Genomic DNA, 26888 nt, shown 5'->3' on the forward strand with positions numbered 1-26888 from the left:
TCTCTAGCAGGAGTCCGTGTCCCTGGCAGAGACCAGGTCGGGGCGGGCGGAGCTGAGCGTCCTGGCCTCGCTAACGAGAACCACGCACGGTGGTACTCCGTCGAGGTCGGGAATGACCTCATTTCTTGAACTCGTTCAAGAAAACATCACCTTCTTCTGCAGGCGGGTCCACGCGTCTTCTTGGTTTCTCTCCCCGTTGCCAGTCACACTCTTAGTCACTGCGCGTCTCCCCCTCCCTGAGCTCCGCGCTGCAGGGTGCCCGGGTGAGTGCTCCGTCTGCTCCAGGAGCTCCTCCAGCCCGAATCTGACCCTGAACTCCGCCCCATTCTCCTCCCACTCTCCTGCGCCTCCAGGCCTCGTCCGAGCTGAGCTGAGCTGCCGCTAACCTTTGTCTCACCAGAAACCTGACTGGACGTCTCATGGCCAGTGCAACGCCTCCCTGCCCCCCCTGCACTGCCGCAAACTCGTCCCAGCCGCCAGCCTGTCACCACGCCTGCCCTCAGGTCCCAGAGCATCCGTGACCCCCGCTGTGCCCCTGGCCAGCTCTCGGCGGTCCCTTCCGCTCTCCTTTGGTTTTAGTTGTCCTGGTCTCTGCTTCGCACATCAGGACACGCTCCTTCCTCGTCCACAGCGCTGTTACCCACTAACGTACCCTGTGATCAGCTGGTGTCTTGTGGGTGTTGTCCCTTCCTAGCAGGAAGGTGACCTGGGGCAGAACAGGGAACTTGGCTGCCTGTTGTTCAGTGTGCACCCTGAGCTCCTGGGAGGTGGCCTGGCCGGTAGCAGGAGGTGAATGTGGCACAGTGAAGGAACGAACGACCTACAACATGTTAACGTTGCCTGGACATTTTTTCTGGGGACTTTGTAGAGTATTTGAAGTGTTCCTCTTGAGATTTTCAGTTCTGATTCTGTCTGGTCCGGAATCCGCGTAGTTGCCAGTCACGCAGCTTTTCCTGAATGTGCCCACTGATGCGTAAAAAGAAGCTGTTTTTGCATTTGTGTGTGATTCTGAAATTTCCCCAACACAGGAGAACCCAGCGCTGGCGGTTGCAATTAAAACATGTAAAAACTCTACTTCGGACAGCGTGAGAGAGAAATTCCTTCAAGAAGCCTGTAAGTTTCTAGAAATTTCTATGGAACTCCCTGTGACTTTTTACCTGTGAAATGCAAGTGGTCTCTGTGGAAGTAAGAACGGTAACACTCTGACTTGTCTGTGGCGACCGTGTTACTGTCTCACCTTGCAAATTAATACCCGTATCTGTAGAGGCGCGTGTCCACACGTCGCTCCAGGTAAGCCGTGGTGTTCGGGGTGTGAGGGCAGACGGATCACTGACCCCGTATCCTTCGGGACCCATGTGGCTGAGCATAATGTGGTGCTGGGACTAGGCAGACGTAGAAAGGAGTCTTACCCGGCTGCCTCCCGCCCTAGAGTTCGGGATGAGCAGGACAGACGCGGTCCCCGCCTGAGGGAGCTCACAGACCAGGGAGAGAGCCGGGACCATGCCCCGTGCCCTGACCCTGCCTCACAGCTGCCCCTGCGGCTCCCCGCTCACGCATCCGGATGAGACTGTGGGGAGGGTCATGCGTGGGTAGCCGTTCTCTGCCAGGCCCTCGTCCTGCCCTTTCCACCTGCCCTCAGGCTGGGACGTCCTCCCTGCTTTCACAGCGCTTGTCCCTTCTCATCTGACCACGTATTTAGCGTAGTTTCTCCTCAGGAGGCTTTGTCACAGGACCACGTTCTCTCCTTCCTAAGTATTTGAAACTAAACAACATGGCATAGAAATTAGTACTGCCCTCTCTCAGCTTCAGGCTCCACGGGGCTGGGACCGTGTCTGCTGTGCTCACTGCCCAGGCCGGTGCCCAGCACAGCACTGGTCGTGTGCTCAGTAGACACTGGTCGTGTGATTGAGTCCTGGGGTCCCTCCTTACATGGACATGGAACAAATGCCTTCTACCGTCCATTTCAGGAAATATTAACCACCCAACCGTCCAGTAAATTAATAAGTCATAGAGTAAGTCATATTGACTTTATTGGTGTATTATCATTTTCATCAAAATCGTATTGTACTTCCATCAAAACAAAACACAACAAAACAAAAACAAGTCTGTCTTTAATCCTGTTCTTAGATCTCTGTATCCAGTATCTTCAGGACAAGACAGACCCTGGCCATGACTTCTGTCTTAACTAGTTCATTTCCAGAGAGCGCCTCGGCCACCTTTCCTTACTGCTGTGTCAGAGAATAACCTGGACAACTGTTTCTCCCTAGTGACGATGCGGCAGTTCGACCACCCTCACATTGTGAAGCTGATCGGCGTCATCACGGAGAACCCCGTCTGGATAATCATGGAGCTGTGCACGCTCGGAGAGGTACCCGACCCGCACCTGGTGTCTCGGTGCTGCCAGCCCCTTTGTCACAGCCACAGTGGAACGGCAGTCCGTGCTTGGCGTTCGTTCGGCCAACTCCGGTGTTTGGTGTCCTTTGTGTAAGGGGCGGGGGGGTGTGTGAAGGACACTCTTGTGGTTCAGGCTCGGAGACTATAACGTCGTCGTCGTTAAGTTCCCAAGTCATGCCCTGACTCAGTGCTGGAGGCAGTGGTGACCCTGTGGATCTGTCTTCCTCTCTGGTGCTGCCGCCTGATGCTAGCCCAGGGGTCCAAGGAAGAAAGGGGTGCTCCTAACGGAATGCAGGCAAATGAATGCTGCATCTTGGTAAACCTGCAGTTCCTTACTGTTTGAGAATTCGTTTTATGGCGTCTTTCCGACCAACCGATATTAGTCACAGTTTCTTTTGAAAGTGTGAGTAACATATGTGGACAGATCTCCTTACTTGACTTTCTCCGGGACACAGAAATTCCTTGCTTTCTATGTCACCGTTACCTGGAAATTTGTTAGAAGCCAGATTCTTGGGCCCCCGCCCAGGCCTGGCAGATGAGACCCTCCGCAGGGCAGGCGGTCTGTTCGGGCCACGCCGTAGCCGGCCTGCTCGCAGAGGGACACAAGTCCCTTCTCCAGGTGACCACACTTGCCCTTCTGGTACTAAAGCTCAGTGATTTAGCCTGAAACGTTACGTACTTTCCTTCACTTCTGAAGGACCCCAAGCACAGTTTGGCTTTCCGTGGAGATAGGGGTTCTGATGAGCGGGTGTTAAAGGACAGTTGGGGCCCACGTGCCTCCCTTCCTCCAGGCCCCCCGCTGCTCTCCTCTGCACTCGATAACCGCGTTTGCTGGGCGAGATGACTTCAGGCCTCTACAGCGGCATTTCTTCCTCTGCCCTACCTTTCCGAATAAAACACAGAGCTTACATATATCTTTCATTCACAGTATTTTTCTGCTTTTGCCTTTGGAGAATTTGCTGATTTTTCTGGCTTAAACTGTTACTAAATATTTCTCCTTTGTGGACTGATTTTGTAGAATTAGAGTTCAGTTCAGCTGCCTTCCTTTGCCGTGCTGGCATTTAGCTGAATCAGTCGTGACAGTGGTAATAAGGACTGACCGGCCCCGTGGGGTCAATACCCAACACCTTTCTGTACCCGAAGCTTGCTGGAGGAAGCCGGGAGAACTTCTTGCCTCCCCTTCCTCGTCACCTTATCTTCGGGTCTGCCTGGGTGCGGGCCTGCCGGTCCTCGGGTCTGCCTGGGGTGCGGGCGTGCTGTGCCAGTACGTGCGGCCGACCCGACTCGGTCCTTGTCCCCCCGGCCCTTCGCCGCGATACTTCACACTCTTCATTTCCCTGCAGCGTCTTCCTGTATTTTTTCAGAAATTTGTCCACAATCATGAAGATTTCAGTTTTTGAATAGGATTCAAATACCAAACGATTAACCATTATTTCTGAGCTAATAAGTTTCATTCTGCCCCTTCATCTTAGGGGAGAATTGAAGCCATTCTCATAAAAGTATGTTTGGAAATGGGCAGTATTGTTGAATGTAGCTCCTTAGCTGTTGATATCTGTTCTCTGTCACTAATTTTTTTTTTTTTTAATCTTGTTTGCTGTTGCAAAGCTGAGGTCATTTCTGCAAGTAAGGAAGTACAGTTTGGATCTGGCGTCTCTGATCCTCTATGCCTATCAACTTAGTACAGCTCTCGCATATCTGGAGAGCAAAAGATTTGTGCACAGGTAAGATGCAGTCATAAAGCTGTCAAGCTGCCCTCTGGGCGGGGGAGGGGTGTAGCGGGGAAACCCGAAGGAGGAAATGCTCAATGTGCCCCGTGAGCCTTTCTACCCCTGGACTCTGTGGTACGTAGACGGTATCGGGAAGTCAAGTGGCACCTGTCCTGGTGCAGGGAAGACCCAAGGCCCGTTCGTACGCACGTTTAGAAGGTTTTCCTCCCATTAGCTGTGAACATTGCGTTTGGGTCAGTTCTCTCCTCCACAGATGCTACTGAGAGCCCATACACGGCTCCAGAGCTGTGAGCATGTGGACCTAAAACGGACACTGGCCCGGCCTCCCGGACCCCAGAGGGTCATGCGTGACATCTGGCGGGAGCTGTGGCATTTCTGTTTCTCATCCGAGGCCCTGATTGGAATGCAAGGGAAAGCCCTTCTGGTTTGCCCACTACTTTGTTACCCAGCGTGAAAATAAATTCCATCAGCCAAATCATGGACAGGGGTTTGGATGACGGCTTTCACTTCCGGTGATGAGATCCCTTTGTAGCGGCAGGGTTACGAGCCCCGTCGTGCAGCCTCTCTGTTGATGCAGGTGCTAATATGATTGTAGGGAAAGTCAGAATGCTTTTTTTATGTATTATTCTCATACTTGTTATTTGAGAATATATTTTGCTGCCGATCAAAACACTAATCATCATATTAATGAGTAAATTTCTGCCAAAAGGAATATACTTGAAGTAAAATCATAAAAGAGTTCTTTTTTTCAGTGCATAATAAATCTGTTTGCATTGTCCATAAACTGTCTTTCAAAATGCCTGTCATTGTGTCTTTATATAATATAGATGACTTTGTGGGTTTGTTTCTCCTCGTATTAAATTTATTTTCCCAAATTCTTCCTTATCAGGGACATTGCTGCTCGGAACGTTCTGGTGTCCTCAAATGATTGTGTAAAACTAGGAGACTTTGGATTATCCCGATACATGGAAGACAGTACTTACTACAAAGGTAAGGAGTCAGAGCAGTAAAGAGGCAGTAAGCTCAGAATCTTCAAGGATTTTTATTTCCTAAAAAGGTGGTCTTTAATAAACTCAGCTGATTTTCAACAGAGGCATAAAATAAGTTCAGTAGAAGAAAGACAGCCTTTTAGTCCATGGGGCCAGAGCAGTTAGACATCCAGAGACAAAGAATGGACCTCAGCTTGAGTCACCCCTTGGGTCAGGGGCTCTTAGGCTTAATTATAAAACATAAAGCTGTGAAACTTTTAGGAAGGACATACGAGTCAATCGTTGGGGTCTAGGGCTAGACAAAGGGTCCTTAGACCTGACACCGAAAACATGATCCATAAAAGGAGACACTCGGTAGATGGGATTTCATCGAAATTGAAACTCTCTGTTCTGCAAAACACCTGTTCGGGGGTGAAAGGGAAGGTGCAGACCTGGAGGATCTCTGCCAGGCACAGGGTCCCCCCATAACCACAAGTGATTCCACAAAGGACTGGTGTCCACAGGGTAGAATGAGCTCTCAGAATTCATCAGGGAAAACAAGAATATGACATGGACAAACAGTGGGAAGAGAGGCTTCACTGAAGAGGGTATGTGGAGGGCAGAGAAGCCCGGACGGAGGCTCAGACCATGACGAGGTATAATTGCCCACATGTCAGAATGCTAAAATTAAAAATAGTGATAACACCAAATGCTGGCAAAGATGTAGAGAAACTGGATCACTCCCAGATTGCTTGTGAGAATGTAAAATGACAGAGCCACTCAGGAAGAGCTTCACAGATCCCTGCTGAGTCAGCTGTGCAGCTGCCGTACAGTCCAGCGGGCACACTCCTGAAGCGAGACATGCCGTGCACGCGAAACTGCATTTCAGTGTTCACTACAACTGTATTTCCAGTGGCCAAAACCTGGAGTCAGCACGTCTCCAGCTGGCGACCGCAGTCAGACACCTCCGCAAGTGGGGCGGGGGCTTGACCCAGTGGAAGCAGTCGGGCCGAGGACTCCAGTCTGCTCACCCAGAGACTTCTGTCGGCTGGTTTCAGAGCGGAAATCTAGCTCATGTGATTCTTCTTCCAATTTTGGAATCAGTTCGACTTGGTTCTTTAAATTATTACAGAACAAATATTTTTATTAACAAATGTTCCTACTCCTAATATTTCAGTTGTGGTTTGGATTATAAATCTGTATTATGCTCTTAGTATGTATTCTAATTCTTACTACCACTTCAAAGGCCAGTTTCTTTCTCACTTTTTAAAATTCTTGTATTGTGGCAAAATGAGATTTTTACATACAAAACTAGTTCCTTCATCTTACTGCAGGGCTGATGTCTGTTCCCTTTCCATGTGCCTTCAGTACGCCACAGCCTGAGGCAGTCTTAACCGAGATGTGCTGCTATACGAGAAAATAATTCTTGGGTTGTTCGTTCATTTCAGTTAGTCATTTAACGTAAAGATGATCAAGCAGCTCTCTGCTGTTTTATTTTTATTTTTATTTTTTGCTCTCTGCTGTTTTAAAATACGTTTGCTGTCCAGCTCAAGCCCTGAGCGGTCCAAGTCCCGGACTCCCAGTCAGGAGCTGACCTTCAAGCAGTGTGGTGACGGAGCCTTCGCGTCACGCTGACGGCGTTTAAAGTGAGCCGCTGACAAGTTCATGTATTCCTCATCATCTCGGACGGGTGCCTAAGTCCAGACCCCATTGGGCTGCAGGAGGACACCCCCTAGAGGCTGGGGTTCTTGGGGGTTCAGGACGCAGGAATAAGTAGTTTAGAAGGAATCGAACCGAGGATTTGACTCCACTTGTCATGAAGGTGCTTGAAGTTAAGTGGGAAAAAAGAAGTGACTCGAGTGAAATTATCTTCAGCTTGAAGGGACTCAGAGGCACGCGTGGCTCACAGGAGGTGTCCAGATGAGGCCAGCAGAGCGCAGGCACCTCTATGAACCTAGGCTCCCTCTGACGTGGACTCGCGCTCCCCAGCGCCCCTGCTGCCTTCCCAGACACACCGCTCAGCCGTGGGCCTTCTCTGCTCCCGGGGCATCTGGCGTTCACTCAGAGTCCGGGTCACACCCATACTGTACCTTTTAGAGCTAGAAGTCCGCAAGGGCAGGTACTCTGGGCGTTCCTCTTGTCACCCAGCAGCTGAAGGACTGTTCTGTGAAGTGGCGAGTTATTTCCTTTGTGGCACAGAAGGAAGGCTCGTGAGGCCTCTAGGGACGGATGATGTAGGCTCACCTAAGAAGTGTACTTTTTCATTCCATCCATCAGCTGTCCTGCCCTGCACACAGCCGTGCAGGCACCGTGGTCAGTCCTCATTCCGTATTCCGTGCGCACGGAGATGTGCAGCTACCGAAGTCCTGTTCAGTGCTTTCGGGGTCACGTGTGGGCGCGGGGCAGGGGAGGACTGGCCTGTCTCTGCGGGAGGATGGGGTGGGGGGGGCAGGGCAGGGCAGGACAGCACCAGCTGCTCCGGCTCAAACCCCAGCTCGGGCTCCCGGTGGCGGTGGCCTCGGGCAAGTCACGAAATGTGTCTGAGCCTCGTTTTCTGAAGGAAGGAGAACCAGCAAGCTGAGCTGTTCTCAGGGTTTGAAGCTAATCTGTGTGGCGTGTGTACGCGCGTGTACATGCTCCCTCCAGAACAGTGTCCGGCCAGTGGGTTAGGATCTGCCACACAGCAAGTCACGGCTGGGAGCACCAGCTAGCCGGGCTCCCTCTGCCTCCCACGCCCCCCGCCTGTCCACACAGCGGAGGCCTGCAGCGCTGTTTCCACGCCACAGGCTGACCGGATCACTCCAGATGACCTCACCACACTGAGGAAACAAAGGATAGTTCTTCCAGATTAGCAAAGCCCAAGGGGTCAGCTATTTAAAGCTTTTTATTTTGATACTGAAAATCTCAGCGAGCTGTAACTGTTAGATCCTTGAGCAGATAACAAGGAAAATTCACTTTCTAAAATTAATCTTCTAGCTTCCAAAGGAAAATTGCCAATTAAGTGGATGGCTCCAGAGTCCATCAATTTTCGACGTTTTACCTCAGCTAGTGATGTGTGGATGTTTGGTGAGTATTTTGAAGTTTTGGGTTTTTAAATGACCATTTCATAGACTACCAAACAGACTTAGGCTTAGCTCTTTCCGCAGTATTTAGGCTTCTCTGCCTTCCCTTGCCTGGACGCTGCTCCACAGACATCCTCTTGGTTCATTCGGCAGCTGCTGGGCACACGCAGGGCACCGGCTTCTGTCTGAACCCCCCCGCCCCCCGACTCCGGGCCTCTGTCTCCCTGGGCCCTCTCTGCGTCCCTCCTGGGAGCGGTTGTAGCTCTCTCCTTCTCTCCTCTCTGTCTCTCCGCCTTCCCATCTGCTCCTTCTCTGTGAGTGACTTTAAATGGTCGACCTGTCCTCGGGTTCTGTGCCAGCCCCTCCGCTCCGGAACATCCGCGTGGCGCTTTGCTCGTGTGCTGGAGCCCAGCCTCCTTCTCGACTTGTCCCAAGGCTCAAACGTTTGATCCTTTGTCTCCTGTGGCTTCTGCTCTAGCGCCTGCTCCGTGCCTCCCTGCCTGCTCCGAGCCGGTCGCTGTCCCGCTCTGGGGGTTGCCGTGGAACCTTCTGACCGTGGGACGGGGTGGCCCTCACTCATTCTGCACCGCTTGCTTCAACTGCTACGTCCGGTTTTAAATCACTCTCCCCTTTCCACACGGATGCTGCCCCCCCCCACCCTGCCCCACTCTTCTGGTCTAACTCCTTCCACCTGGAACACGTCATAACACCCTCTCCCAGCTGAAATTCTGACGTTCGGGGTCACCTGAAACGTCCCCTCTTCGTGAAGCCTCGTGTAGCCGGTGTGTGCTCCAGACGTAACCTCCCGTCCTCTGTTCCCTGCACTTCCGCTCTCTGCCCTAACGCTCACACGTGGATCTTGTGCGCGGCCCTGTGTGCGTGCTTTCTCCCTAGATTTTGAACTACTTCGGAGGAGATGCCCGGACAGGGTTATGTACCTTTCCCCCGTAATTAAAAATAACTTGATACACATCAAGTACACGTTCTTCTTTTTTCTTCTGTGTACTTGCTGTCGGTCTCCTCTAGTGCCCTGAGTGATAACAGGAGAGAGAAGGAGAGCAGCAAATAGTGTGATAGGGCTTAGAAAGGGCTCTGGGGTCCGCTTGCTGTGGCGTCACCTCCCAGGACCTCACTCGCCGGCTGTGTGACCCAGAGAGCCGCTTGCTCATCCTGGCAAGGGGACTTGAGCTTGCCAAGATTCTAAGATGCCCATTTCTCACGCTGTCACTTCTCTGGAACTGGTAGCATTTTGTAGTCGGTTTGAGTTGGGGACGTGTCTTACGTGGCTTCCTTACCCACACTCGTGTCGACTTTGTTTCGTTCATCCCTGTGTCACTTCCTTGCCTGAATGAGTTTGGAAGTGCTCATCGGTAAGAATAAAACAGTTCCAAGAGGAAACAGGATGGTGCCGTGACTTAGTTGGTAGAATTTTCCTCCATTTTTGGTTATATAAACAATATTGTATTTCATAATCAGTGGCATCTTGGGTTTGATAAAATACAGTGTTTAAGGAAACGTGAGGTGTAAGGATAATGTGCAAATTTCGAAAGTCTTACGCTGCCCGGCGCTCAAGTCCTACTAAAGTCTTACGCTGCCCGGCGCTCAAGTCTTTACTAAAGTCTTACGCTGCCCGGCACTGTTGTTAGTAACGACGTCACAATTTCCGGTGAGAAATGCAGAACTAAGGCATTACTTCGGTCATATACTCTTCAGTATGGAGTGACTAGAATTCGGAAAACATCAGAATGTCGTTCACGTGGGCAGGATAATGTGCCTTGTTTCCTTTGAGGCACAGCCCTGCTGTAGGTGCCAAAGACCCTGAAGCAAGGGGCCTCCCCCAGCCCGTGACTCGGTGAGCAGGGAGGGCAGGGTGGAGCAGGGGCTCGCCCTATGACGCCATGTGCAGGGAGGACAGGCCGAGCAGGGACTCACCTGGGCCATCAGGGCACGTGCATAGAAAGAGAAGCGCTCATGCGGAGGAGAAGGAAGGGACACTAAGTGCGGCGAGGCTGGCATAAGCAAAGACATGTGTGTGGCTTGTGCTGGGGTGCCAGGGCCGCCAGAGCAGCCCACAAGACATGCGAGCCACCCACAGTCCCCACCAGCCCACCTGCTCGGTTCCCCATTCTCCGCCTTAGGCCCCGTTCGCTCATTTACTGTAAAAGTGGGCTTTCAGAGGTTGTTAGAGGACACGAACTGTCCTCTGCGGTCTGCGAGGGTGGAGTGTGAGTGAGGGGCCGGTGGGTAGGGCCACTGTAGCCCAGGGGATCCAGAGTTTGCCTATGGGGACAGGGACCCCCCGACCAACTCGTGCATGAGCCAGCTGACAGGGCCAGCACGTCCTAGCCAGGCCCGGGCCGCCTCTCTAAAGGAGTCTGAGCATTCTGAAGGTAAAGGCTTAAATTTTAGTATGTTCCTTTGTTAGGCCTCAGGCCAGCTGCCGTATGCATCAGCAGCTTGGACTGCAGTGGGGGGCCAAGGTCAAATTCACCCGGCCTGTTTTGAACTGGTTCGTTAAGCCATGAAGGGTCACTGTACCTGGTGGGGCATCTTTTTTTTTTTTTTTTTTAAGATTTTATTTATTTGACAGAGATCAGAGGCAGGCAGAGAGGCAGGCAGAGAGAGAGGCAGAAGCAGGCTCCCCACTGAGCAGAGAGCCTGATGCGGGGCTCGATCCCGGGACCCTGAGATCACCCTCAGGTCGTGACCTGAGCTGAAGGCAGAGGCTTAACCCACTGAGGCACCCAGGCGCCCCTGGTGGGCCATCTTCTAATACAGGATTTTTAGAGAAGTAAACCTCTTAGAAAAACTTGGGCGTTTTTTGGAAAATAACATAATTTTCCTTATTTGGATCATATTAAGCTAATACTGCTGTTCTTATTTATAACAGAATTCACTGACTACTGCTTTATTTACCTGATTTGCCCCAAGTCACACAGCTGGTCCTCTGGTGCCAGCTGTGCAGTTTTTCCTGAAACACAGGCGTGCTTCTCTTCCCACCGAGTTCACGGCTCTGCTTTCCTCCCCACTTCACAGGTGTGTGTATGTGGGAGATACTGATGCACGGCGTGAAGCCCTTTCAAGGAGTGAAGAACAACGACGTGATCGGTCGGATTGAGAATGGGGAGAGGCTGCCGATGCCGCCAAACTGCCCTCCGACCCTCTACAGCCTTATGACGAAATGCTGGGCCTATGACCCCAGCAGGCGGCCCCGGTTCACTGAGCTCAAAGCTCAGCTCAGGTAGGAGTGGGGGGAGCAAGGGCCAGGGCTGGGGTTCAGCTCGTGCGGCTTCTCCCACGCAGTCAGAGTGTTTGAGGTCATTCTGTCAGGACGGCTAAGGCTATGGAATGACTTACTGATCGGTTTGCGTTGATTTATGCCTTGCTAGAATGCTCAGGAGATTGGGTCGTCAAATCTTAATCGACTTCACGTTAGGATCAAATCTGTCATGCCCTGACTTCTGACTTGGCGTGGCTTACAAGACGCGTGAGAACCTAGTCCCTTGTGGCCCACCCAGTTCCATCTCCCTCTCCTGCTCCATCGCCAGCGCTCCTAACTGCTCACGCTTCTCCCGGCACGGCCCAGCATTTCCCACATGCTGTTTTCGCTCCCAGGGACGCCTTCCACTAGCTGTGCCCCCTGCTAATCACCTCTGTGGTCTTCAGAATCCAGCTCAGATGTCACCTCCTTCAGGGGACAGCCCTAGTCAGCCCTGCCCCCAAACAGAGAGCCACTCTTTGGCACCTTTTCAGTGCTTCTGTCTGTTGTCATGCAAACATCTACATGATCTGTTCGGCTACCATGTCGTGGCTCCTACTTGGTGCCAGCCACGGCCAGACCCGGTAGCTCCCGGTCCCCTACAGGGAGCCCGCAGGGACCTGTTAGCGCACTGAGTCCCTCAGCATGTCTGCGCGGAGCTGACCGTGCACCCGGCCTGGAGAATTACTCATTTGCACGTCTGGGTCCCCCGCCAGGCCCTGAGCTCTCCGGGAGCATCACTGTGTCTCACTCGTTTCTGCGGCTTTGGTGGAGACATCTGACACACGCTCAGCAAACGGTTGTTGAGTTGGCGTCCAGACTGACTTATAACTAATCGATAAGATGCTCTGGTGTGATAAATACCATGGGAAATTTTATCCCTTAACCAGCACCATGGCGTAGCGTGCGCTGTCATCTTCATGATTCCCTGACTCTATGTGACATTTTTAAAATTTGGTGTATTTTCATCTTTTGTCATAGAAAATTAACCAAATATCAGAGTCCAAAAGACCCCAGTGGCTCCTCTGGCCCTGTCTGGTCCCCCAGTGCTCGCGGTCGATCTCGACGGCCCGGGCCTGGCTGCTCAGGCAGCGCCGCTTGCTGGCAGGGGCGCCCGGCAAGGAGCGTGTTCCACGGAGGAACGAGGGCTGGAGGGAGAGGTGGAGAGGCTCCCCCGGTCAGGGCTCATCGGCTAAGCACCCGCGTGCTTCTGAGTTAGGTTCTGTGGACTCCACAGTGAACGAGCACAGTCCTGCCGCCAGCGTTCACCGCCCGAAAGAGATGGGCCCCTGTCCCATCACCCCGCGGTGAGCGGCGCCTGTCCCTCGGGCCGCGCCTGCCCGCCTGCTCCCGTCCGCTCCTGACCGTCCTTCAGGTGTTTCCCGACTGCTTTCTGCAAGCTAAGGGTCTCCAGGTCCTCCATCCCCGCACAGTGAGTGGGACACACGCTCGCTTACTGGAGCTGGATTTTGAACGCGCTTTAGTTCATGTTTTGCTCCTACATTTCTTGGTTCCTCCTTCATCTTCCCTCAGAAGGTGGCCACTTCTGCCCTTGAGATGCCTCCCCTCTCTGACACCGGTGCCATCTGCCTGCCTCCCCGACACCTCCTTTCTCCCCCGACCTGCCGCTCCTCCATGGTCTGAGTACGGCCCACGCGTCCGTCCCGGGCTACCTCCTTTCTCCCAGTTTGCTTCCTGGGCCGTGCTACCCTCTCCTGTCTGTCTGTCTTCAGCTTCCGTCCCGCCTGTTCTCACAGACCCAGAGCCGCGGCCGCATTGCTGCTGAGGTCACGGTCGTGCTAAAGCCAGTCTGTTGCCTTGCCTCCGGCGGCCGCTGGCCTTCCCCTTCCACAGGCTCCAGAGGGGCCTTTGCATCCACCATAACGCCTCACCGCCGCCTGGCACACCCTCCCCCGCTCCCCTGCCTGGACCGTCCATCCATCTAGCACAGCCCCTTACGTGATCTTCTCAGCCATCACTGGGGACGAGTGGCTCCCTTGTTGGCTGGAAGCTTCCAGAGTAGACCAGAGTCCCCAGTCGGCCCGATGGCGTATCCCACCCCTTTCTCACGCCATGGCTGCATTAACCACCTGGGCTTGGAACGCCACCTTCTCCGCCTGGTGAAATCCGGCCCCTCTTTCTCGGCAGCTCTCAGCACTGGCTCCTTCATGGTTCCATGGCCGATGAGCCTCTGCCCTCGGCGTCTCCCAAGCACTCGGCTCTTCTTGTCGTGCTCCCCCTGCGCTGCCCCAGGTGGCCGCACCCGCGTTCAGCCCCTTCCACAGTGTGAGCAGCACAAGAGCTGAGCCTGGGGCCCGATCTCTGGGGCAAGAGGACTACAGCACCTTTCCTGCCCTCGAGGAGCTCACAGTCTAGTATGTCTCAGCCCTACTAGACTGAGGCTCCTTGAGGGCAGGGATCGTCATACTCGCCTCGGTGCCGCGCGCACCCGCAGGCCACAGGCCTGCGCACAGTGGGGTCCCACGGCCGCTCGAGTTACGGCTTAGCAGGTGCGATCTCACATCAGTATTCACTGAAGGACTGTTTCTTTGGGTGAAGTAGTTCCAAAAACTATCCAAGGTAAATTTTTAGAACCAAATAAAATGATTTCGCACACACACGCGCACGACTACATCTCTTCTGCACAGTAGCGCAGGCCACGGAGCGTGAATTTGTTCCGTGTTTTTCAGTTTCCATCAGAAATGGAGTCTGACTTTGCCTTTTAAACATGTAATATGGCTACCAAAGAGGCCAGTAAAATGTGACTCTAATAGCTTGCTTGGACATTTATGTGTAACAGTGTGTCATAGTTATTAGATTCTTTTATTAAGTTTTACAAAATCTTTACCATATCAAAGATTGCTTAACAAATGAGTTTCAGATAGTCTTTACCCCAGGTCAGTGAAAAAGTGTTTCCTGAATCCCATTCTCCATGTCTATTTAAAAAAAAATAATTCGAAGGGACTCAGATCCCCATGGGATCCCACGCGTCTGTGGGCCGTGTTTGTCTCTCACTGAGTTGCAAGAAGTGGCTCTCGGGTTGAGCCTTGCGCAGCGAGTCAGACAGCCCTTGGGTCAGACTCCCATGGCGGTCTCCATGACCCCAAGCCTGTCCTCTTCGCGTCCCACTCATTCAGAGATGGGAATCCACGGAGAGGCACAAAGAGGTGAGCGGCCGGCTGGCCGGGGACCGTCTGCGGCCCCCCGTAGGGACACCCTGGAAAATGACTCCCGCTGTGTGCCGTGGCGTGCTTGCCCTGGAGGACTGACAGGTTGTGAGAGTGCCCCAGGTGGTTTTTGAAGGAAAAAAAATCTCTTAATCCCTGATTAATTCGGTTAATTCTTCGGTCGACGCTGTGCCGCGGAGGCCACAATGCGCAGCTTCAGTATTTACCCTTTTGCAGCGTCGGCTTCCCAGGAGCCAAGGAAGGGTGTCCCTGTCACCTCGGTCTAGGGAAACAGGGCGAGCTGACGTGTGCTTTCTTAAACCCTTTTTAGACAAATGAGGGAAATGAACTAATTTAAAGTTAAATTTAAAGTTTATACCATACTTTTTAAACTTTGTATTGACCTACAAAGATGTGAACATGGATATATGCCAAGAAGTGAACCGCTCATTGGATTGTCACAAACGGGACCCAGGCGCGTAAGCCGTATGTATGCAGGACACAAACATACATACTTCTTCTGCTGTCGCTCCAGAAGCCCACCAGGTGCCCCTTCCACTGACTGTTCGCCCTTCGAGGGTGACTGCTTTTAAGCTGTCTGTAAATGGCATCACTCTTTTGTTCGTGGCTTATATCGTTCAGCATTTGCCTTGAGGTCATCTGCGGTGTCAGATAACTACGTCTTTCTCCTGGCTCTTTGGGTTCTGCTTGGGAATATCCCATAGCTGAGTCATCCACCTGGTGGGAATTTAGATTCTTTCCGCTAGGAGCTGTCAGGGCCCCTGCTGTGTCTTTTCGGTGCACGTAGCTACAGGAACCGAGGTTAGCTGTGTCTCTAGGAGCTCGCAGGTATGCCCAGGGGGAGCATCCGTCGGGCCTGCTGGGTTTCCAGAGCCGGTACCCCAGCTCCGCTCCCAGCACTGAACAAGAGCCGCGGTTGTTCCAACCATGGTGGTTTTTAAACCTTTGGAAATTACTCCTTGGTTCTGAGCTCTCTGTTCATATTTGAAGGTTAGGGAACAGAATGTGAGTGGTGAAGAATGTCATAGTTCACCCGAGCGTTTCTGTTCTGAAGAACATCGACCTAGTCGGTATCACTTTGGAAGGTGCTCCGTGATTTCAGCTGGTCTCTGCCACTGTGCTTTTCGGAAGACCTGGTGATAGCTGGTCTCTGCCCTCCGCAGGCAGCCTTATTGTCACGTGGAAAACCAGCGGCGCTCACTGCGTGCTTTCCGTTCCAGACCTTGTGCCGCACGCTTCCCCACGTTGCTTCGTCTTAGCCCTCGCATGCCATGGATGTGTAGGTGGGAGCGCCGCCATCCGTTCTCAAGCAAGGAGACTGAAACTCTGAGCGCAGGCCACTCGCCTGAGGTCCCAGAACTGCACCTCACAGCGAGCCCCCATGTCTAGGACAAGCTGTCGGCTGGCGCGCCCTGGGCCGGGACCCAAGACACAGCTAGATGTCCTTATGTGCTCTGTCTTATGATTGCGACCGTGAGCACGTTGTTACTGCTTAGCTAAAAAGAGAAAAGAAGGAAGGGAAAAAACCCAGTATCCTAAGGAATTTCTGAAGCTGGTTTTCTTATGTTTGTTTTGAGTATCAGGTGGAGAAAGTCCCTGGAGGAAAATGGCAACACGTCTGGCACAGGCACAGAGGCCCTCACCCACGCCAGACGTGCTGTCAGTTCCCTCGTGTTGTGTTGTGACCTCCTGAGTGTGCCATACTCAGCCACTGCAGGCCCTCTGAGCGCCCGGCACGGTAGGGAGCTGTCATGGGTGCATCCATGAGGCTCGGCTGCGGTGACAGAGGCCAGCACGTGTGTGTGGGGTCTGCCGTGTGGGCCCTGGGGGCAGGAGGTTGTTTGTCGGTTGGGCTAATATTGTCATGTTTGCTCTTTAACTTTATCAAGTAAAGCTGGCCTTTGGGAGATCTGCTGGGTCAGGACGGAGCTTGAAGCAGCTGTAGCCCCAGATTGGTGACACATTTTCACATGACATCTCCACATTCACCCTCCCCCGAAGTTTCAGAGCCCCTCAGGACACAGACTGGTCTCGGTTGGGCTGCCAGCAGTTGGGGGTGGGGGGGTGCGGCATGTAACCTGGGAAAGTGCCAACAGCCCTTGAGGTAGGAATTCAGCCTTCTGTTGAGAGTTATGGGTGTTGTGTCGGGAAGGTTACAGTTTAAAAAGAAATGTGAATCAGTGGGTTAAAGCCTCTGCCTTCAGCTCAGGTCATGATCCCAGGGTCCTGGGATCGAGCCCCGCATCGGGCTCTCTGCTCAGCAGGAGCCTGCTTCCTCCTCTCTCTCTGCCTGCCTCTCTGCCTACTTGTGATCTCTGTCTGTTAAATAAATAAAATCTTTAAAAAAAAAATGTGAAAAGAAATCTGTGTGACCTGGACCAGGTGACTTCGCCTCCCTGTAGGAGCAGGGTCCCACACGGTCCCACAGCCCTCCCCCCGTCTGGTGTTCAGGGCCACATGAAATGATGTACGTGGCTTGGAGTTAGTGCACATGGTTCCAGCTCTAGCAGCGGTAACGACGAAGCTTTTCCTGAAGATCCGGAAGGGACCTTGCAGCCTTAGGGTACAGAAACATTATTAGTTGCTGTTAAAGAAAAATGGGGTTATTTGAATTCAAAAGTGTTAGCTCCCATCGTCCAGATATAAGATGTAAAGACATTTTATAGACACGTTATGGAGACACAGATGTTAAATTTATAGTCTGTGAAGAGCATCTTGCACAAGTCTTTTGAATCCTTTCTGATTCTTTATTTATCCCAATATGTGGACTCTGAATTAAAGGCTCTGGGTTTTATTGATGATATAAGTTATTTGTGCTGCTTCTCTGTGTAGTTTTTAGGTGGTTTGTATTTGCTTCCAAAATTCCTTTCAAAGGTGGTGTCTGAATTCCTCCTGAGTCATCATTCCAGTATCTCCCTCCACCTTGCTGGCCTGCTGGGTCTAGACACCCTATAGAAGAGGAATTCGTTTCTCAGTCAGTCGTAGAGACGTCTTCAAACGTTCGTGGCACCTGGGGGTGCCTCGCGGGCGCAGTCAGAAGGGCGCGCGGCTCTTGATCTCGGGGTCACGTTTGTTGGTTGTAGAGATCACTTATATTAATTTTTAGAGACTTTAAGTAAAAACTTATTAAAAACATTCACGGCATCTGAACTTCAAAGGTTTTTGTGGTTTTTTGTGGGTTTTTTGGTCCTTACCCTTACCAGTAATTAAAAGTAAAGAGTAAATTAAAATTTAATAGGAATTCAATACAGCATCCGCATTCCTTCCACTAGGAATTGTGTCTTAACTGTTGGCATGAGGATCCTTCTGACCCATCCCTGGCTCCCGCCTGCACATAGGTGTTCGTGGCTTTGCCATGGGCGTCTGTATTGTTACATCCCCACAGTTTGGTTTCGTGTGAATAGATTTCCAGGGAACTTACACATACATTTCAGAAGAATTGGTCCTTTGCACTCACGTGGCTTCACACATCATTTTCATGTGTATTGCCTTGTTTGACTTCATAACAGTTTTTAAGAATGAGTTATTACCACCCTTTTCACTGAAGGAGCCTGAGGCTCAGAAAAGTCGTGTAACTCGCCCTAGATTGTGCCGCAGACAGAGAAGGCCTCGGGCCCCTTTCTCCTGCCTCCAAGACCAGCGATCTTTCTTGCATGTCGGCCTCGGGATGTGCCCCCTGCCCCCACCCGGCCGCCCCAGCCTCCTGTATTTGCCCCTACACTGTTCTCCCATCACCTGTCCTGCCTCTAAAGAGGTGCCTCTGACCACATGATGTGGACATGTCTGTCGCCGGGTATTTACTCTTCGTGATTGGAGCCCAGGCGGAAACCCTCGGACTCACCGGGCAGCCGCTAGATTCCCGTCCCTTCAGTTCTCTTTCTCTGACCAGTTGGTTTTTCTCCGCAGCTCTTCCTTCCCCTTCACTGAGCTTTGTCTCCAGGGTTATCCCTAAAAACGTAAGGGGAGAGCGGAACAGCCTCGAGTGGCTGTGCGTGGCTCCCCCTTGACTTCAGGTCCCTGAGGGACAGGGTGGCTGTGTGGAGGGACGTAGGACACAGACGGAGAAACACTGGCTTCCTACCACTTACAAATAAGCCTGCACCCCCAGCCTAGCCGGGAGGGAAGCCAAAAGCACGGTGTGCTCGGGCCTTGGGTGCCTGGCAGAGAGTTTGGCGCGGGGATGCTGACGCCTCCCGCAGCTCTTTCTCCCTCGGGGCCCCGAATCTGCATTTAGCAATACCGTTTGCATTCTCCACTGAGCGGCTGCTCTGGAGACCAGGGCACGCTTGGTTAACTTGTCCCCGTCTGCTTTGAGTTACTGACTGCCCTGTGCTTCCGTGTGCCAGGCCCGCACAGCCAGGAAGGTCCCCTGGCCGCCACCTCAGTCCTTTATCCTCCAGAGGTCACATTCGTCTATGTTAGTAACCTCACACAATGAAGATTTGTGTGTGTGTTTTAAGTAGTACTTTACAAAAAGTAAAGAAACAATCTTCCATCTTGAATCCTACACGGTGCCCTTCGTTCTTCCCTAAAGAGCCTTTTTCTGTTCCGTTTCCCATTCATCCAGAGAACTTCTTGAGCATTCTCTGTGTTCATCTGTCGGTAGTGAATTCCATTCATTTCGGGGGGGTTCTTATCTGAAAACCCACTGAACTTAATTTCCCTGGAACAGAGTTCAGACTTCACAGTGGTCCTGTATATTCTCCTTTTGGGCCTTGAAAGCTGCTCTTCCGCTGACCTCTGTTGTTGCTAGTAAGAAGTCACTGGCCCTTAAAGTCCTTGTTCCTCGATCCGTGCTTTGTCGTTCCTTACTGGCTGCTAGCGTGGTTCTGTCTTAATCTGTGGGTGTCAGCGGTCAGCTGGGATGTGCTGAGTGTACTTTTCTTTGTACTGATCATACCTGGGGTTCCCTGTCGCTCCTGAACCTGTAACTGTGTGTCTCTCATAGCCGCCTGTCGGGTGTTGATCTGCTCCATTTTCTCACTTCTGCAATTCCAGTTCCTTGTCATTAAGCCTTTTGATAGTGTCCTTCAGGTCCCAGGAACCCTGTTCTTTTTCTTTTCCCCCCAGTCTTTTTCTCCAAGTCCTTCAGATTGGATAATTCTAATGATTCGCCTTCAGGTTCCCTAAGTGTTTTGTCCTCCCCATCCGACCCGTCATCCAATCCTGTGGAGATTTTATTTCAGACGCTGTACTTTTCATCATAGAATCTTCATTTTAGAATTTTCCTTTGTCTCTTTCTTAAAGTCCCTATTTCTTGCTAACATTTCTTATATTTCCATTAGTTATGAACAGATTCTGCTCTATGTCCTTGAATATAATAGCTCTTCCAAGCCCCTGTCTGCCAGTTCCAACTTCTGAGCCATCTTTGGAATCGCCTCCTTTACATGGTCTTTTCCTCATCGGAATGGATCATGTTTTCATGTTTATTTTATATTCGGTAATTTTAGATTATGTCCTGGACATTTGTGAATGATGGATTGTGGAAACTCTGGATTCAGTTCGATTCCTCTGAAGAATGGGTGCATTGTTTTAGCAGGCAGTTAACATGGCTGATCTTAAAGCACAGATTCTCTCCCCATGCTGTAGGCACCAGCCCACATCTTGATTCAGTTCTCTTCACCTTAGCCGGGCTGCATGGAACCTGTCCTGTGCATGCCTGGCTCCAGCTTCTGCTAGAGATTTGGGGAGATTTTATACAACTGCAGACCGCTGTCTGGCAAATGGCCATTAAAAAATGGGGATTTATCCAGGGCCCCTTGCCCAAAAAATGGGACTTATGCCAGCCCTGCTCAGGGTCCAGCTTATTGTGGGTTTCTCTCCCGTGCGATCATAAGAAGGCTTGCTTCTTATGTCATTGTCCATAGTTGCTGTCTGCAAGAGGGTTCATCAAATAGTTGCTATGCAGACTTGCCAGAAATAGAAAAAAGTCACTATTTTTAAAGAAAGATTTTAGCAGGATTCACATTTTTGAAAAGTGATTTTTTTGAGATGGACAATGCCACAAGCAAACAAAAGTGCCTTATCTCCGGCAATTTGAGATACATGAAGAGAAATTCAGTCTTAGTGCATCCATGAAACTAGACGTCCGGTCGGCTCTGCCTGTTTGTCAGCGAGAAAGAGCAGAGGCATTCACTGTAACCGTACGGTTCTGCGTTTAGCCGCGGGTCAGCCTCTCACAGATATGCTCTCTGCAACTGAATCTCAGGGCTCCAGACTTGTTTTCCGCAAAGATACCAGGCGGGGCGTTTTGTTAAAAGGTCAGTTCCATTCCTTCGTGGTGAGGCAATGTTGGGTAATTATGAGAGATCATGTTTCAAAACTGGTATTCCCGTGAACTTGCCCAAGCGAGCTCTCTCCCTCTGGACTTTCTTCCGTCCCGTTTTCTCGCTGCTCTTTCTCGGGATATTTTCCACGTTCACCTCAGTAGCTGAGGCTGGTTTTATGATGTTCAGGTGATCAAAGTCCAGTCTTTTAAGAAAAGCTTCCATGAAATGGTTCGTAGTTTCAGAGGAAAGAGCAGTCGTGCACCACTCATAGGGGAGACACTACAGAAATGAGATGGAGAGAATCTCTGTTTCCTGGTGGCGAAAGGTCAGGTAAAAGTACGCTGCTAAGTGACATCTACTCCAGAGCTTTACTGTTTTCTCCCCACATGCTTTCTTTTCCACCCTGGACGTAGGTTCCCATCCCTGAACAAGCGAGCATGCGGAATAGGCAGGGTGGCCTGCCCCACCGAATTCGGCAGACGTGCGCCTTCTCGCCTGTTGCGCGCAGCTTGGATGGCTCGATGTCAGCAGCCGGGGACCGATGCCCTTTTCCACTCTAAAGCTGGTCTGGGTTGAAGATTTGTTTTTGTGTCTTAGCTCAGTGCTGGGAACGAGGAACCTCTTAGACCCCTTTCTTGCTCTCCATGAAAATACCTCAGGGGTGAAATCACACTTTGTCGCTCCAGAACAGAAATTTCCTCAGCCTTCTCCGTGCTCGCTGCTGGAGGGCGTGAGAGCGGTTCCCCTGGAGGGGCGGCAGGCCCCGAGCGCAGTCAGCAGCCCCTGCCCCGCTCTGCGTCCTGGTACGCCGCGTCCATGACTTGGGTGACTGTTGACACGAGGGAGGCGAAAGGGAAGAAACGCTACATGGAGCCCTGCTTTCCGCACTCGCGTCTCAGTAGGTCGCCTGGTGGGTGACGAGAGGCAAGGTGGCCGCGTGTTCTCGGCCGCGTCTCACGGAGAAGCCCCGGCTCGCACCGGGTCATCTGCTTGTAAGCTTGAGACCTAGAAACCGCCATCCCTGGAGAAGCTGGCTCTTTGCCAGCGCCCACGAGGCGGCCGGCTCGTTCACATGGAATGTATTGCTACTAAAAATATCTGCAGTTTGGGAAAGTATGTTTAAATTCGACCTCCTTGACCCTCTGCACATTCCAGTTTATTGCTCTGGGTTCTCCAGCCGCTCTAAAGAGACAAGTTCAGAAATGTCCCTCCATGCCTTCTGCCTCCATCTATGGCATAGTCTTCCCATTGTCAGAACAGATCTTTTATGAGTTATTTATACTCCTGACCACTCTGAGCGGCAAACGGTGGCTTCTCAGAAGCATTTTGACGTGTTATTTTTGGTGTGAGAACCAAGCACTGAGATCAGAGTACTCCCCTCCCCATTACCACTGTTCTGCTAGGGGTGCGGCGGGCAGGCTCGGGGACAGAGGTTGCGGTACCCGTCACGTGCACGCGCTGTGACCCGACGGGGAAGCTGGTCCCAGCCGGCCAGTGGCAGAACACGGGCAGCGTCAGACCCACGGGGCAGCGGAGTGCCGCGTGTGGCTCTGTGACAGAAGGGCTGCCCGGAAGGGGTCTGGCAGTAACTTCTGTAGGTCGGAGAGCAGGGGAAAGGGACAGCGGGTGGGAGAACCAGGGCGGACAAAGCCTGAGAGGGTCACCTTTGGCAAGGGTCCTCATGGGACCTTCTGGGCAAGTTTTCCTGGGCAACAGTCACCTGAAGATCCGGGTGGCAGGTTTCGCACAGCAGCCCTTGTGAAATAAGCTGCCTCAGTGGGACCTACTTAGAATGCGGTTCCCATCGCGTTAAAGAACGTGTCACACTTGGCCTTCTCAGTGCTTGCCTGTTCCTCAGTTAATTTAAGAAGTTGAGAAAAAAAAAAAAAAAGACAAATTCCTTGATTTTTCTTGTCTTGATTTTCATGGATTTTTCAGTTAATACTATAAGAGGTTTGGAAGTTCAGATTCTGTGTCTGTTATTTAGGGCCTCAATGACAGCAGCACGCAGAAAAACTATCCAGGGCAGCTCCTCTCTCAGGCCAGGACTCCTGCACCCGGTGTCCATCTCAGAGAAGGTGGCCTGCAGTCCTTGCCTGGTGACAGTGCAGTAGGCTTAGGGCCAGCTCCTGCTGGCCACACCGCGGGTGGACCCTGCTGCTTGTGGCCTCGCTCCCTGATTGCCTGTCACGGTTGGCGTGCACGGCCGTGCTCCGGCGTCTGCAAGGAACTCTGGGTGTGAGGGAGTGGGCTGTTGGGTCGCAGCCCTCAGCCCAGTGGGAGCAGAAGGCAAGCGGATACTGCTGCACAGTGACTCGAGTCCCCATCCCTGGCCCCGGGGCCCGGTCCCCAGCAATCCTGGCTTGGCACACCCCTTGCCAGGCTGGAGCGCGACCCTGACTCCCAAACTTGTCAAGGTGCCGGGTTCCTCTCTTAGCCAGGCTCGCCCAGCTGGCGCTCGAAGAAAACCAGAATCCTATTTTCAGGAGGAATTAGAATCTTTTGGCTGAAAGCTTTCCTCTCAAAGCACTCACGGCATCCCCGAGGCAAACCCTGCCGTGCCTTTAAAAGAAAAAAAGAACAGAACTACCCTGAGGTCCGTAGTAAGGGTTTGCTGACTCAGAGCAGCCACCGAGTGATCTGCCCATCCTCGCCTGACTTCAGGGTGATGGCGGGAGTGCGCCCGTGCGAGAAGCCGCCCGCTCCAGCCTCCAGCCAGCCAGGAATGTCTTTCTCAAACAGTTGAGCAAATTCCCAGATTAGAGCGGGGCTGCTGCAGCTGACCTCACTCCTTCATGAGTAATTCTGGGTGGTTATTGCCGGCGCTCCGCCCGCAGCCTCGAAACCCTGAATGAGGGTCATTCCCCCAGGCCGAGCGGGGGCTGCGGGCGCGGGAGAGAGCGGCGGCCGTGGTGAGGACCTGGGGTGTGGGGACCTGGTGCCCCCCGGGCGCCCCCCTCTGGGGTCCTGCGGCTGGGTGGGGGGGAGCTGGCAGGGGGCCCGCTCCGGCTGCCTTCCAGGGGGTTGGCGGGATGGCAGGCGGCCAAGGCTAAGGAAACAGGGCAGCCCCGAGGAGCGGAGCACAGGCGGCGGTGGGGGTGGCGGGGGGAGCGGCAGGTAGCCTGTGTGCCGCGGGCCGTGGTGAGTAGCAGCGGCCCAGCTGCCCAAGGGCTCGTTAGCCTGGGGACACAGAGCACTGGCCAGGCTGGAAGCTAGGAAGACGGTAGTGAGCAGGGGAGGGGGAGTATTGGCCGGATTGCAAATTTGTCCCCCAGCATGCTGATGTCACAGGATGTGGGGGCCCGTGTGCATGTGAGGAGCCCGTCCTGTCACTTGGCTGTGCTTGACAAAGCCCTGTCTGGGACTTCTCAGGGCAGGTCTGTTCTGCTTGAAGTCAACTTGGTGCACAGGCATCGTACCCGCGCCCCGCCCCCACCCCCGCCTGTCTTTGATCCCCCCGAGCTCTCCTCTCTTCCCCGCTGTCCTCTCCTTCCCTACAGCAGTGCTGGGGACGGGCTTGCCCTGGGGACCGGGGCTCTTCGAGAATCACGCATGCAGTTAGGCGTGGTCTGCTCTCCCTTTCCCTAGTGTCACCCTCTAGCTGGCAGGTAGGGGCTCCTCAGATGAGTGGGGCGTCTGGTGTGTGCTCGCTGTGGCCGGCAGCTCCCCATAAAGCTTGTGTTCTCTCTCTAGCACAATCCTGGAGGAGGAGAAGGTCCAGCAGGAAGAGCGAATGAGGATGGAGTCCAGAAGACAGGTCACCGTGTCCTGGGACTCCGGAGGGTCCGACGAAGCGCCGCCCAAGGTAGCCAAGGCCCCAGCCCCAGCTCCGGCATTGCTCCTCCTGTCAGTGGGTGGCGTGGGTAGCTGCTGTGTGCGGGGACACAGCCACACATCAGGTGGTCCTAGGAACGGTGCTCACAGCCCCCTGCCCCTGCTCTTTTTCCGGGCACGCTATCCTCACGTGCACTCGCTCCCCAATTTGCATTTCAGCTGTAGGCCGGGCTCTGGCTCCAGCCCTTAGATTAGATATGGTCTTAAAAGCCTCCCCCTCGGCTCCCACCCCCGACCCCCAGACTTCAGGGAGCACAGCGGGTGCGGAGGAGGGCTCTCCTTCGTTGCTTGTCAGGGGCCTTGCCAAGGATCGAGTCAGGACGGGAACCTCAGATGGACTAAAACCAGCCCCTCAATGCTTTACATTTCGCTCTGTTTTAAAGTGAGTCAAATTGTACTTAACCCCATTCCTTTTGGGTTGGGTTTGGGCGAAAGACAGTCTCTGCCTGTCTCCTGTCCGTGGCTGGCTTCTGGGTTTGGGGGCTGCAGGCACGTTGCCCTTGGGAGTTCAGACCTGCTGGCAGCATCCCCAGGCCTTGCCTGTCCACCGTCTCCACACTTCAGCCTCTGGGACATGGCCAGCGCCTTCCTGTTGCTCATTTGGACGCGGTTGGCCTCTAAATGCTCTCATGAGATTAAGAATTCTTTATACACCTTTTGCTTTTGACAGAATGGTGTTTTCACACAGTCGCTTACTTGCCATGAATAATCCAGTTTAGAACATTTTCGAATGTAAATAGATAATAGGCTTTACCTGCTAATTGATGGGCTAAAAATATAGTAAAAAACTGACAGTTCTTCATTTTCTTTTTGAAAACTGTTCAGAGGCCTATTAGCACAAAGTACTATTTAAATCTTGTACCTATTTTTTTTTTTTAATGATGCCTGAAAGCTTGTATTTTCATGGTCCATATTTTCAACTGTGTAACAGTAGAGATGATCACACATTTAAGGTGACTACAGGTGACGGACACAGTTTTCAGAGTTTTAGAGGTGAAGGGCTCCCCAGTCTGGCCTCCCAAACACGTAGAGACACTGAGGCGCAGAGGAGGGCCACACCAGCTGTCGCCCTGTGTTCCTTTGAGTGAGTAAGTGACAAAACCAGTACGCCTCTGTGTCTCCTGGATAAACAACAACCATAAACCTTTAGCTACCCAAGGAAAACTGAGAGAGCTAAGAGCCCGTCGGGAGCACGGGACAGTGGTCCAAGCCTGGGAGTGGGAGAGCTCTCCAAGCTGGTTTCTCCGGCCTGGGGGCCACGTGGCTCTCTTCACAGGGCCTCTGATGACTGCGCAGTCCCCCTGCCTGGTGCCAGCCTCACTCTCCTCACTGTGTCGCGAGGGTGTAACATCCCTACTCCCCGGCGGTGTGGTGAAGGCCGCGGGAGGTCCTGCATCGGGGCCCTTGTGGGAGTGCGGGACGAGTCCGGGGCCACGTGCCTTTGCTGTGAGCGCCGCACCTTGCAGCACCCCCCACACACCGCAGAATGAAAGAACCTCGTGCTCAGTGTTCTCCTGTATCTCAGTCTGTGGCATGTTCAAGAACTTTCATTTGGCTAATTTCTAGAAACTAGTATGAGGTTAGGCTTTTCCTATTCTAGAATACAAAGACATTTTTTTCTGGTTTTGAGAATGTTTTCCAAGTGGCTGTTATAAGGCTCTTCTCCGTAATCAGACATTGTTCTGCCCTTGAAAATGGGTCAGCAACCCCTTACCCACTGCCTGCTCGTGTAATCAGTTCTGTCGGAATGAATTGCATGCTTCGTGCGTGTCTTGTCCGTGGCTGGTCTGGGCCTGCGGCAGGGTCAGGCAGGCTGCACAGATTGAAACACTCGCTCTTTGACACTTGGAGGAGAAGGTCGACGACCCGTGGATTAAAGAGTTTTCATGGCTAGAAAATCATCTACACTAGTTAAATATACAGATGCCTGATGAATACAAACGAATACACAAATTATTCGGCTCCCTTGCCAGTCAGAATCTGGTCTGGATGTGGTTTTTCCCTTTTCTCGTGTTCCGTGGATGCAAACTCTGCTTTTATGGGAATGTATTTGACCCATCAACAAGTGGATCCCTTGTCTCCAGGGCGCTCACCCAGCGTTGCGTCCTGGCATTTCCTCCACCCCGTGGAGCAGGAGCTCTGGGGCCTCCTCAGGCTGTAGAGTGCCAGCTGTGCTGTCTTTGCACA

At 52.6% G+C, this 26888-nt stretch overlaps 1 protein-coding gene across 16 annotated transcripts in view; it reads left to right on the forward strand.

Annotated features, from left to right (window-relative positions):
• Window positions 1-26888, forward strand: part of PTK2 (protein tyrosine kinase 2) — a 248122-nt gene that overhangs the window by 187165 nt on the left and 34069 nt on the right. For 15 of the 16 annotated variants that reach the window (XM_059165537.1, XM_059165536.1, XM_059165535.1 and 12 more), the window contains 7 exons: window positions 1029-1113; window positions 2268-2368; window positions 4000-4115; window positions 5011-5111; window positions 8066-8155; window positions 11188-11392; window positions 24561-24672. In XM_059165537.1, coding sequence (XP_059021520.1) covers window positions 1029-1113; window positions 2268-2368; window positions 4000-4115; window positions 5011-5111; window positions 8066-8155; window positions 11188-11392; window positions 24561-24672 — 810 coding nt within the window. Of the gene's footprint in view, window positions 1-1028; window positions 1114-2267; window positions 2369-3999; window positions 4116-5010; window positions 5112-8065; window positions 8156-11187; window positions 11393-23696; window positions 23780-24560; window positions 24673-26888 lie in introns of those variants that run through there. The other variant, XM_059165543.1, reaches the window with a different exon arrangement.

The sequence above is a fragment of the Mustela lutreola genome, chromosome 3 (assembly GCF_030435805.1).
Source record: "Mustela lutreola isolate mMusLut2 chromosome 3, mMusLut2.pri, whole genome shotgun sequence".
Taxonomy (NCBI): domain Eukaryota; kingdom Metazoa; phylum Chordata; class Mammalia; order Carnivora; family Mustelidae; genus Mustela; species Mustela lutreola.